General features: G+C 37.0%; 1 protein-coding gene across 2 annotated transcripts in view; it reads left to right on the forward strand.

Moving 5' to 3' along the window:
• Positions 1 to 13,282, forward strand: part of LOC118199377 (MAM and LDL-receptor class A domain-containing protein 1-like) — a 344,431-nt gene that overhangs the window by 112,635 nt on the left and 218,514 nt on the right. For both annotated transcript variants that reach the window (XM_085826944.1, XM_085826943.1), the window contains exon 24: positions 9,958 to 10,090. In XM_085826944.1, the coding sequence (XP_085683070.1) occupies positions 9,958 to 10,090 (133 nt within the window). The remainder of the gene's footprint in view (positions 1 to 9,957; positions 10,091 to 13,282) is intronic.

Genomic DNA, 13,282 nt, shown 5'->3' on the forward strand with positions numbered 1-13,282 from the left:
TAGGATACCCTTTATTTTTGGTTACAGCTTCACATCGACGTTTCATTGAGCTGACAAGAGTTTTAAGCTCTTCTTTCGTTATTACATGATGCCAGGAAACAATTATAGCCTCAATTAGTTCCCTTTTATTTGATGGGCGCCTCATTCGGACAAGAGTTTTCAAACGGTGCCACAAATTTTCGATAGGATTGAGGTCAGGACTGTTTCCTGCCCATGACAACAATTTAATGCTCTTTGTACGAAACCACTCTCTCGATATTTTTGGCCGTGTGACAAGGAGCAGAATCCTGCTGAAAAATAAACGAAGCATTGTTGGAAAAGAGATCTCTGATGGAAGGTAGAAGTTTTGGTTCTAGAATAGTCTCAATGTATTTTCTGGCATTCAGTGTCCCATCGATGACATGAAGGCGACCAATACCATCTGCTGACATGTATGACCAAATCATAACACTAACTGGGTTCTTCACAGTTACTTGAATGCAGTCAGGATGTAGATCTTCTCCTATTCTACGTTTTACATATTTTCGCCCATCGCTACCGAATAACGATATCCTAGTTTCATCACTCCATATAACTTGTGACCACTGATCATCTGTCCAATTAATGTGTTCGTTTGCCCACTGTAGGCTTTTTCTTCGTTGCTAAAAATTAAGATAAGGCTTTTTTCGTGGAATTCTACCTCTCTGTCCAACATCTGTTAATCTTCTCCTGATTGTTCTTGAAATGGCAGAAACACCAGCATCATTCAGATCACTTATGATGGTCGCTGATGACATTTTTCTATCTTGGAGACATAGTCCTTTTATTCTTCTGTCATCAATAGATGTGGTGAACCTTTTTCGGCCTTTTCCTTCTTTGGATTTTATTGAATTTGTCTCCTGATATCGTAAACAAAACTTTCGGACTCCAGATGTAGTCACTGTGTAAGGATCTTAAGTTTTACTAACGTTTATTTTATTTTAAATCTTTACTATCACTTCTTATTTTCTACTTCCGGCCAGAATTATAAGCGTGAAGGTTTTTATGCAAAGTTTGTCTGGCGAACGCCAAGTATTTAAGTGTGGCCTTTTTGCCAAGCGAAAGAGAGGAAGCAGTGAGTCAACGCAGGCCGCTTACCTTAGAAGTTACGCAGTTGCTGTTTGCCTTCCAGGCCAGAGGTTTTAATCCTCTTGATAAATTAAAACGTATTGTAGTGTTCACAGTCTCTGTGCTACATACGCTTCCTGTTATTACAAGGCCAATCTTCCACGTGTATTATTCTAGAGTTAAATTAGAGTTTAGTTTTATTTTTATACTTTTACGTTAGACCCCGAGTGGCGAGTCATTGTATTCCGAAGTACGGAAGTTATTGTATATAGAGAAAAATAAAGGGTTTTGTATACCCTTCGTCTGTATCCTGTCTACTAACCACAATTAGTGAACATAGCTTTAGTAAGCTCTCTGTTCCGAGTCAGGTCCTTGTATGTTCCCGAAGAAGGTTAGAAGGAACATTGAACCTGATAGTGGCGCTCAACGAAGAAGAATAACCATGGCCGAGTTTCAAGAAGAACCTGTGCTGCCTGCAGAAACGGCTCAGAATCCAGAAATGCCAGCTGCCGCCCTGGAAGGATTTGGTTACATCGTCCAGACCATGCGCGCTTCGATGAAACCAGAAGCAACGTTTAACGGAAACTCACCAGTAACCAGTTTTTTGGAAAAATTGGATGACCACTTCATGCTCTACCCCGTGCACGAGTTTCAAAAAGTTACCTTAGCTACCAGCGCTTTGAGGGGCCAAGCGCTTAACTGGTTCAAATGTATCGGCAGAAGTCTCTTGGGTCAAGCAGGAAGTCCCACCTATACTTACGAAAATTTCAAGATTGCCCTACTGAAAGCCTTCCCTGTTGTAAGGGATCGTGCGAAATTAGAAACGGAACTTTTTAGTATATATCAACAAAGAATCGAAAACCTCTCGAGCTTTATTTTAAGAAAAATTCACGTTTTCAAGCTCTTGTATGGAAACCGTCCGGATCCTGAAATAATTCAAGTGATTTTGCCGAGGTTACTGCCCCAAGTGCAAGACTTTATTGAATTAAGAAATCCGACTACACTGGAAAAGCTATTTGAGCTAGCAATCCAGTTTGAAAGTAGAAGAACGGCGGACGTCGAAAGAAGAAGCCAATATCAACAGCGAAACCAATTTGGTACGCCAAGACTACAGCAAACTCAAGCATACGGCTACGGAGAAAAAGCGAATCAGTGGGCAAGGAAACCCGAGCATTCAAAAACAGCCGGCGAACGTCGACAGTTCAATAGCAACCCAGGAAAAAAGTCTCAAGGCCAGGGGAAAAAGAAGGAAAGCACGGAAAGGAAAAATAATTTAAACTAAAACGGATTTCTGCGGACGAGAGGGTGCGGAAATCCGAAGGCCACGAAAACCCCTCTTCCTACAAGTTAAATACAGTAATGGTGAAAAATTTGACGCTTCCGAAGATTGAAGTCTTGGTGAATAATATCCCAGCCACCGCACTCCTGGATACCGGCGCGCAGTGTTCCTGTGTGGCAGAGGAGTTTTTTAGAAAGTATTTTCGCAAATACCGCATATATAATGCGGATAATACAACAGTGTTAGCGGCGCAAGGAGAAAAATGTAAGTGCGTAGGTAAAGTACCTTTGTATATCCGTATCAAGGACGAACAAGTAAAGGTGATGTTTTTTATAGTAAAGAATCTGCAAGCACATTTGATCTTAGGAATAGATTTTCTTTCAGACGCACAAGCTACACTGGATTTTAATGAAGCGTCCCTTAAGCTGACAATGAAACCAGTGCGTGTAGAAAAGGCTGAACCGCCAAGGTTAAATCTTGACCACCTGCCTAATGACGAGCAAGATAGAATCCGACAAGTGGTAAGTGAATTTGCTTCGTTATTTAGTGATATTCCAGGATTTACTCAGGTTACTAACCATAGTATTGACACCGGAGATGCATTGCCAGTTCGTCAAAAACCATACCGGTATGATAAGAATAAGGAAAAAATTATAGAATGGCATATTACCGATATGCTACGTAAAAAGATCATAACGCCCATCTCAAGTAGTTATGCTAGCCCGGTGGTTTTATGTAAGAAAAATAATGACTATCCTTTGGAGCATCCAAAAAGGTGGAGATTCGCTATTGATTACCGTAAATTAAATTCCATAACGAAATATCCGGTATATCCGTTACCGATCATAGAAGAAATTTTAAGGAACATAAAATCAACCAAATTTATGACGACTTTAGACTTAACGACTGGTTATTTTCAAATAGGGGTGAGGCCTGAGGACGGGCCTAAGACTGCTTTTATAACCAAGTCTGGCACTTATGCATTTTTGCGTATGCCGTTTGGCCTTTCAGGCGCCCCGGCAACATTTCAGCGATGCATGGACATTGTGTTAAGACCTGTTCTTGGAAAGTCCACATTTATCTATTTAGACGATATTATTATTACTAGTGATAATCTAGACCAACATGTACAGGATTTAAGACAGGTGTTTTCTTTATTAAATGAGGTCGGTCTAAAAGTTAATGTCGAAAAGTGCAAATTTGCAGCCCCTGAATTAAAATATTTAGGTTACAAAATATCTCAAAAAGGGATCGAGACAGATGAATCAAAAATAATCGCTGTACAAAAGTATCTGACTCCAAACACGGCAAAGAAGCTCTCTTCTTTTCTAGGACTTTGTTCATATTATAGGTCCTTTATAAAAGATTTTACGGCTATCGCTGAGCCATTGTTAAAATTAAAAAGGAAAAAGGCAAGATTCTCGTGGAATTTAGAAATTTCAGCGGATGCTTCGGATTATAGATGCTTCGGAGCGGTACTTTCGCAAAATCAGCAGCCCGTTGCATTTTTTAGCCGAACTTTAAATCAAACACAAAGAAACTATTCCGCGACCGAGAGAGAGGCACTTGCAGTTCTGTTAGCAGTGCAAAAGTTCCGAGTCTATTTTGGAAAGGCGCCGATAACAGTATACTCTGATCATGCGGCGGTAACTAGATTGTACTCAGGGAAAAATTTATCCCTAAGGTTAATAAGATGGGCACTCAAGCTGCAAGAATGTAATCTGGTAATCAAGCATACCCCTGGAAAGGAAAATATCGTAGCAGATGCCCTATCAAGGATTAAAATAGACGAACAAGGCAATACCGTAAAGATGGCAATGCTGACAGCATGTACAATAAATTCCCGAGAAACTGTAATAACCGAACTGGGTAAGGATCCTGAGTTTGGAAGTATTTATGAGTATTTGAAGGATCCTGAAAATTTTAGCCACCAAGATATTGTGGCGATAAGAAATAGGGCGGCCCATTACGAACTAATAGATGGTCTATTATTCTATACAAAAACTACGAATTCCAACAACGAATTTCGACCTGTTATCCCAGCTAGTCTTAGATTAAATATCCTGCAGGAGCTCCATGACAGCCCTTTAGCTTCTCATGCTGGTATTCGAAAAACTATCCAACGCGTACGCGGGGCAGTCTCCTGAACTGCAAAAGTTAACAAGGGCGTATGTCCAGTCCTGCCCAACATGTCAAGCAGTTAATTATATTAATTTCCGCCCGGCCGGGTTTCTAAATAGTATTAAATCCGAATTTCCAAATGAAATAATTGGCATCGATTTATTGGGCCCTTTCCCAAAAAGTCAGTTAAATAAAAGTCGCTATCTCCTTGTTATGGTTGATCATTTTAGTAAATGGACCGAAATTGTTCCCTTAAAACGAGCCTCCGCGAAATTAGTTACTGATTCTATTTTAAATAAATATATTTTAAAATACGGGGCGCCCCTAAAAGTTATATCGGATAATGGTCCTCAATTTGTAAGCAATATATTTGAAGACATGTGCCAAAAACTGGGCATACGTCATTTAAAAATGGTCCCGTATCGGCCGCAATCAAATATAGCGGAACGGGTCAATAGAAATATAGTGAAAATTATCCGTAGTTATGTTAAAAATTTTCATAAAAGCTGGGATAACTATGTCAATGAATTTGCTTTCGCCCTTAGGACCGCAAAACATGATACAACGGGCAAAACTCCTGCTGAGTTATTTCCAGGCAGAAAGATTATAACACCGTTAGATAAATTATTTTATGTGCAACAAAGAGCCCCAGAATTTAAAATGGGTGATATAGAAAAACTAATAAAAGAAGCAAAAAAGAATACGGAAGTAGCACAAAGAAAACAGAAGCTATATTATGATTTGAAACGACGGGGAGTAACTTATAAAGTAGGGGATGAAGTTTTAAAAATTAAGCATTCACTTTCTTCAGCACCAGAAGATAAAACTGCCAAAAGTTTTCCACGATTTGAGGGACCATATGTTATAGAAAAAATAACTCACGCTGTTGTAGTGTTAAAAGCCTTTCAGATCTTTTGCAGGATCCGGCACGGCAGACACCGCAGGCACAAGCTCCAGAGGTGGAAAAACGACAAGTACAAGGGCAAGCCATTAAGAGGCAGGAGCAAGTGAAAAGAAAGTTTCCCCGGGGAAAAATTGAAGGTAGCAAGAAAAAGAAGCCGTTCCACCGTCCAGAAAAGAGAGTTCACGAACACCCCCAGAATGAAGAAGGGAGAAGGACGACGGATGTGAAGAGAACCAGGAGAAATGACGGCAACTATAACCCGGCTCTAAAACGGAAGATCTACTCATCCGACAGGACTTTCCGCAGCAAATGTCGCCGAACTGCGGAAGGGCCATCAGCGGCGGAGGAAAAGTTACAAGGAAAATTTGAACGGCCAGCAACGAGGTCCAAGCAGGAACACGAAAGACGTTTCCCGGTTCCGCCAAGACCAGCTGCGATCAAACGGCCAGGACCACAAGCAGAGGAGAAAAAGAAGGTATTCAAGGGTGACCGAACTGGTGAAAAAAGGAAGCTTCCAGAGGAAGGCACTGAAGGGCGAGCCCGTACAAGAAGGAGGATAAATCAAACTACTATCTGCAATACCTTTAAGGACTGGGCCCAGAAAAGGATGTCCGAATATCACAAAGATAAGTAAAATTTTATGTTACTTTGCAAACTTAAGTTAATCTTTCATTCTTACTGCAAGTGGCAGATTTCAAGAAGTTTTACCTCATGCGAGGTCTACCTTTATCGCCAAAAGGGCGAGAAATGACTTGTGACCGATTTTCGTATTTTGTTTTTCAAATTACTCGTGCGTAAAACTAAAGTTGATGTATAATAGCGTTGTGTAAAGACTTAAATATTGTAAAAAGTTATTGTATAAATTTTATTTAAAACATTCTAGCAAGAGAGAAGTTTTAGTCTGAAAGACTTTTTGAAATGTATTATTTCAATGTAGAAAGAATTGGCACTTGCTTTGAAAAGAATAGAAGTTAACAATGTACTTCTAATGTATGTTTTCAAATCTGTAAAATTAACGGCATGTTGATATGTTCTGTTATTTTAAATGTTAAGAAATACCGTTATATGGTAAAAGTGAAAGTAATGTTAAAAATTTGTTATTCGTGTGACTGTAAAGACTAAGTCATGGCGAATATGTGTTAAAGGTTGAATGATGTAGTTAGGCTCTCTGACGCTACACTTTAGAGTTAGCCACTTTTAGAATAGTACCTCAGGGTTTAGAGTTGAAATTAGGGTGTGTTAAGAGGTCTCGTTATGTTGAATTTTAACACGTTATTGTTTTGATTGTAGGAGGAAGTGTGGCACACGTAGACAGAAACACATTCGTGTTTGGTGTTCTTTTACAACACATGTCAGAGAGCACGGGGAGAGATAATTAAAATAGTCATGAATGAAATAAGAATGTTAAGAGAGGTATATTCTATATGTTATTTGCAATGTCATTGTGTAACATTTCATTAAACTAGTTTTCCTTCCAGATCTCTGGAAGGAACCAGAATTGAATAAAGCTCCTGTTTAGATGCAGTACAGATGAAAAAAAGATTGTTGTATATCCTGGGAGCTGCTATTGTAACAAATTTCTTTCTTTTAAATTTCTAGTTTCTAGCGAGGTTATGTTTGTAAAAGATTGGCCTCGCGTTAGATTCTAGAGCTAAAAGTTTTCAACAAGGTCGTTTTAGACCTCAGTTTCAAACTAATTAACTCTGGCGGGAAATATGTAAGGATCTTAAGTTTTACTAACGTTTATTTTATTTTAAATCTTTACTATCACTTCTTATTTTCTACTTCCGGCCAGAATTATAAGCGTGAAGGTTTTTATGCAAAGTTTGTCTGGCGAACGCCAAGTATTTAAGTGTGGCCTTTTTGCCAAGCGAAAGAGAGGAAGCAGTGAGTCAACGCAGGCCGTTTACCTTAGAAGTTACGCAGTTGCTGTTTGCCTTCCAGGCCAGAGGTTTTAATCCTCTTGATAAATTAAAACGTATTGTAGTGTTCACAGTCTCTGTGCTACATACGCTTCCTGTTATTACAAGGCCAATCTTCCACGTGTATTATTCTAAAGTTAAATTAGAGTTTAGTTTTATTTTTATACTTTTACGTTAGACCCCGAGTGGCGAGTCATTGTATTCCGAAGTACGGAAGTTATTGTATATAGAGAAAAATAAAGGGTTTTGTATACCCTTCGTCTGTATCCTGTCTACTTACCACAATTAGTGAACATAGCTTTAGTAAGCTCTCTGTTCCGAGTCAGGTCCTTGTATGTTCCCGAAGAAGGTTAGAAGGAACATTGATCCTGATAACTGAACCACCCACCTGTCTTGCAATTTCAGCATAGGAAAGACCACTTTCTCGTAACACAATAATATTACATCTCTTTCTAGGTGTCCAATTTACTCTTTTATTTCATGTCATTGCTTCTTGACTAAATATTAAAAATTTTTACAAAAATTCTTCCTTGTAATTGCAGTGTATAAGAAATAGGTCCTCCTTCTACAGAACAAAGCAAAATAATGAATTGTTTCAAGTGTAAACATGATGTCAGCTTCTACTGGCAGTTACTAACATTTGATTGGTTCTCAGAACAAGAACAGTGATTGGCCAGGAAAGCTAGACATTACAAACCACTTCATAACTGTGTTTTTTATTTATATTAAAGTACATATAACTTTTTTTGTATTGCAACTTGTGCGAAACGTAACATTTTCTATAAGCATACAAAGTTCAAAAACATAAAAATTTCCAAAAGTGTCCATAATTTTGTCCACCACTGTATATATATATATATATATATTGTACGAAACTTAGAACTAATGTTTCACAAAGACGAAAATTTTGAAATTCATAATTACTAAATTTCAAACAATCTAATAAATGCAACAAAAAATTTAATAAATGTAAAAACGAAAACTTTTATTATTTTTTCTTTGTTGCATTTATAAGATTGCATGAAATTTACTAATTATGAAATTCACAATTTTCGTCTTTGTGAAACATTAGTTCTAAATTTCCTACAATATATATATATATATATATATATATATATATATATAATATATAACAAAATAGGATAGCTGCTTTTAAAAAATAATTGGTGGCCTCAAACTTAACATTCTAGATTTGGTGCTCTACTTCTAAATTCATCTATTCTCCCTAATTCGAGATTTTTCTACGTTATGTAACCCTACTGAAAAGGGGCAACTAAAACTAACCAATCATAGATTAGCTGCACTTGTATATCAAACTTGGTATAAATACCACTGGCGATTAATTACGTCATCATTCTGCGGCATTATTCTACTAGATCCTACCTTGCTAATATCTCCTCGCTTCGCTTTAGTAAGATGCCTGCGTCATCTCTTGTTAAAAACTAATGTACATTAAAATTTATCATATTTTACGACTGAATCATAGAAATGTATCGGATTTCATTATGATTGGATAAATATCTATGGAGATGATTTTATATACGTGGAAGTATATTTCATTATCTTCATCGCCCTACTACTCAGCCATCACGACTGTGCTTCGAAATTATTATAACATATGTACTCACTACTCACTCTGTTATCCAGTTCGGTTAACTCAGAATTTTTATTCTTTTATGTGCATTTTTTGTGTTCAAACTGATTGAATTACGTTGTTCATATGTTCCGGTTAGGGCTTTTATGTCTTAGTTAATCTGCATGCAATAGCTGTAGAATTATTAAAAATTCAAAAGTTTTTTAAGTGGTACTAATAGTGAATTCAGTCAGTTTGTGCACGAACTTTAGTGTCAATAGGACCAAAAATAAACTTTCAAATTTGTGCAACGAAAAAAACCTGTCTTTTTTCCTCGATGGCCAAATTGTTTGGTTTTGCGTAGAAACTCTAATTTTAATTGTAAAAGTTGTTTTTTTTTTAACTGTTTTTATGTGTACTTTGTGTTTTGATGTATTTGACAATTTTTAATGAAGATACTTTGAGTTTTTATGTATTTTCACCTCGCCCCAAAATGAGAACTGAATTGATTGAATGAGAAATATATCTGTAATGAAATTCGAGGAAATAAATTTAAATAAAATGTAGCAAAAAGTGTGTACAATTTAATAGGCGTACAAGGAAGTGATGTGATGCCGACATCAGATATTTACATTCTATGCCATGTCACCTACTTTCTAGTACTTCTCGAAATTACTGTAAGGTCTGTGAGGGTTAGGTACAGTTACAGTTGCATATGAAATCAACTACAGTTATTCAGTTACAATATCCATTACGGTTATGCAGGGACTGAACCAAAATGTCGCTAAATGGTTTCTCAATTTAGGCGTCTTTTGACTATCTCTTGCTAAATTTGGCGACGAAATATTGTCGCCAAAATTGGCGAAGAATCACCAAGTCACAAAAACCAGTATCAGATTGGCGATATCTCGCCAAATTAACGAGATAGCGATACTTAATGTTAAATAGACTTGTCTTTGTATCTCTAGATACACATGTTACATTTATTTACTAAAGAAAAATACAACAATTTCACATGCAATTGCACTAAAATCATCTACAATTTGTGACAATATCTTCTTTTCTCTTTCAGTCTCAGCATCACAGCACAACACAGGCCTGGTTGGTTTACAGATTACGTTTCATTTTGGAACAGAAAAGGCAACTTTGGTTACCGTTGGAGACATGCTTATGTTCACATCAAAAGCAGTTTGTCAGCACCAAAGGTAAATCATATTTTAATTAATCATGTTTGTCCTATACCGAATGCTTGCATTTTTATCCCTTTACCTTGGAAGTTAAAGAGCTGCGGTATTTTGTTCTTAGTACTTCGAGGAACCTTCTAGAAGTTTCCTTTTTACTTCCTTGTACGAAGTAAAAAGGAAGTATTGTAATCGGGAAAAGTTTCAGACAGCATATTTCAACGAAAATATCCATTTTGACCGCTATCGAATGCAACTGAACGATGTTTTTGCGTGATATCTGTACGTAAGGACAGAATAAAAGACTCTTTTCCTCCAAAAAAATATAAAACTGCTTTAAAATGAATTCAGAAGAGAATTTTTCGTGGCGTCTGTACGAACGTATGTACGTACGCACGTATCTCGCATAACTCAAACCCGAGTAGCCTTAGAACGTCGAAATTTTGTATATAGGACTGCTATAACATGTATATGTGCACTTGGTACTTTGGTTGCCATCGGCCGCACCAAACATATATAAGTATATTTATATATATATATATATATATCCACTTTGTTGCCCGGCTCAGTGATCTCAGTTTCTTTACTCTTATATGTTTGTAAATTGTACATTTTTTGTTTTAAAAATGATTGATATATGTTGTTTTTATCTTCCACTTAAGGTTTTTATGCCTTTTGTAAATCTGTATGCAATATTTTTAGAATTATCAACAATTTTAAAGTTGTTTAAGTGCCGCTAGGCCTTTTTTTTATGGCGGCCATTGATTGTTTACATTTGAAACAGCAGACTAGTGGATTTGTTGCCAATCTAGAGAAACTTAGCTTCGCAACAACAAAGATAACGCCTTCAATTATTATTGCGAATTAAATCATGCTTAATCCTTTCTGGAATTTTTTCGAGGAAATAAATGTTTAAGATTTACTTCGTAATTTTTAATACAGATATTTTGAGTTTTTATGTATTTTTGCCTTCTCGCGAAGTGAGAACTGAATTAATTGAATGAGAAATATTCAATCGTCTGGGAAAAACTGTTTTTTTTTTTTTTTTGCTTAATTTCTTTCATACATCATTTTAGCTTTATTGATTAGAACATGTGGCAACGATTAGATAATTCTATTCTTTAAATGATATAAATTTTGTGCATTATGAGTTATAACGTGAACGAAATATAATACTGCTAAGTGAATCTAGCGCCAGAGTGTCGCTATGGTAAACAAATACTAGACTGAATTTTAAAGAATGCATTTATTCTATTGTGTTTTATGCGCTGTCCGCGAAGTAGATTTAATTCAATCAAATAAGTTTAAATAAAATGCAATAAAAATGCGTATAATTTAATATTCCGTACAAGGAATTCATGTGGTGTACACGCCAGATATTTTCATTTGATTTAACATTTCGGCTTACTTCTATTGTGTAAGAACAGCTTTGATGAAAGCAGGAATTTTATTATCAATACCCACTTTCCTCGCTTTTGTAAGGTATTTTCTCCCTTCCTTACGCATGCCTTCGTGATGTAGTGGAAGCATACCCATGCGTAGTCGAAAGGTCCAGGTTTCGAATCGCGGTGAGGCACTGCACATTTTCCACTTCTCCTGCTTCAAAATATCCCACCAGCGGTCGAGCGGTAAAGTCGCTGAACACTGGTAGTTCGGTCCGAGGTTCGAATCCCACGAACGGGCTGGCTGCATGGGCGTTTTCGTGGTTTTCCCCATGTGTGACGTGTATACGAGCCAGTTTTCCTCAGAAAGTCCTCCACCAAGGCATCCCTCCCTCTTAGGCAGATAGCCCTCGTGTGCTTTGCCATAATTAAATACACACACACACCTGCTTCAAAATAACGTAATGACTCTACAAGTCGCGCACGAACTAAAAGGCGGTGAACAATAATTCTTGACCACCAGAATTTAGCGACTGTGTCGCCTAATCCCCAGTTGTCCTTTAAAAGGGGGAGCATATAAGGTATTTTCTCCCTCCTTCCAACATGCATTCATGGTGTAACGGTTGTACACTCAGCGCGTATTCGAGAGGTCCAGGTTCGAGTCCCGTCGAGGGTGTTGTACATTTTTCATATCTGTTGCTTACAAATAACTCTACAAACTGTTTTCCAGAAACGACGCTTTCTGTCGTCATTTTTCTTAAAATTTCTCTAATTCATTAATAGTAAACATTTTCCAAGTCCTAACTCTTAGCAGCTATGGTTTGCTTATTTTAAAACAAGAAGCGAATACTTCTAAAATTAAAGCATGTCGCGTTTTTATCGTAGTTTTTATTACCTATTGTTAAAATTGTTGTTTTCGTATGGTATTATGATAAACGATGTTATCCCTTTTAGTATGCGTGAATGAATGCCTGCTTCAGCAGGTGGAAAATTTACAGGCTGGCTCCTTAATGACGTACGTAACCGGTCACTAGTAAAACTAAAATTTTATTTTGTAGAATTCATTATCAGATAATAAATTACTAGGCAGAGAACTGGCGCCCATAACCGGCCGAGCTTTAAACACTATCAATTCGATCTGGGCTTCGAATCCCGGAGAACGGGCTGGCTGCATGAGCGTTTTCATGGTTTTTAACCATGTGCAACGTGTATAGGAGCCAGGTTCCTTAAAACGTTCTCCACGAAGGCTTCCTTCCCTTAGACGGATAGCCCTCGAGTGCCTTGTCATAATTAAAACCAAACGAATTGCCAGAGAACTGCTTGAAAATTTCAAGGAAAAAAGAATCTGAAAGATTTCAGATTTTTAATGAAATCCAAAGGGGCGTTTTTTATTGTTTTGTGTATTACCTTTATTTATTAAATATTATGTTTGCACTTAAATCATAAAATTAAATTCAATAGCAATGTCGCAAAATAATTTTAAAATGAGCATATCATTAGAATTTCCGATACACAGTTCCGCGCGCTGGGCGTAAAAAGGTTCCCCCTCCCCCCCGTAGAGTGTTGTCATTGCTCGCTTTTAAATCGTTGAGTTTGTTAGTCAACAATTCGTTAAAGTTTTACAAAATATGAAATCGATCATTACCAAATTTGGTCCAAATTTGGTCTTCCCCATGCCAATATTCGTAGGAGAATTACGTCATTAAAAATTCGATGGCTCTATGTACCGTTGTTTTATAACATTCCGAGAAATTTGCATACATTTATGCAGATTTTTCATTATTTAATTTCTTGAAATATAATGCAGGACTCTAACATTTTGTGGCAACAGTTT

The sequence above is a fragment of the Stegodyphus dumicola genome, chromosome 11, assembly GCF_044657685.1.
Source record: "Stegodyphus dumicola isolate Sdum_Otavi_A_Nest chromosome 11, ASM4465768v1".
In the NCBI taxonomy this organism is placed as follows: Eukaryota; Metazoa; Arthropoda; class Arachnida; order Araneae; family Eresidae; genus Stegodyphus; species Stegodyphus dumicola.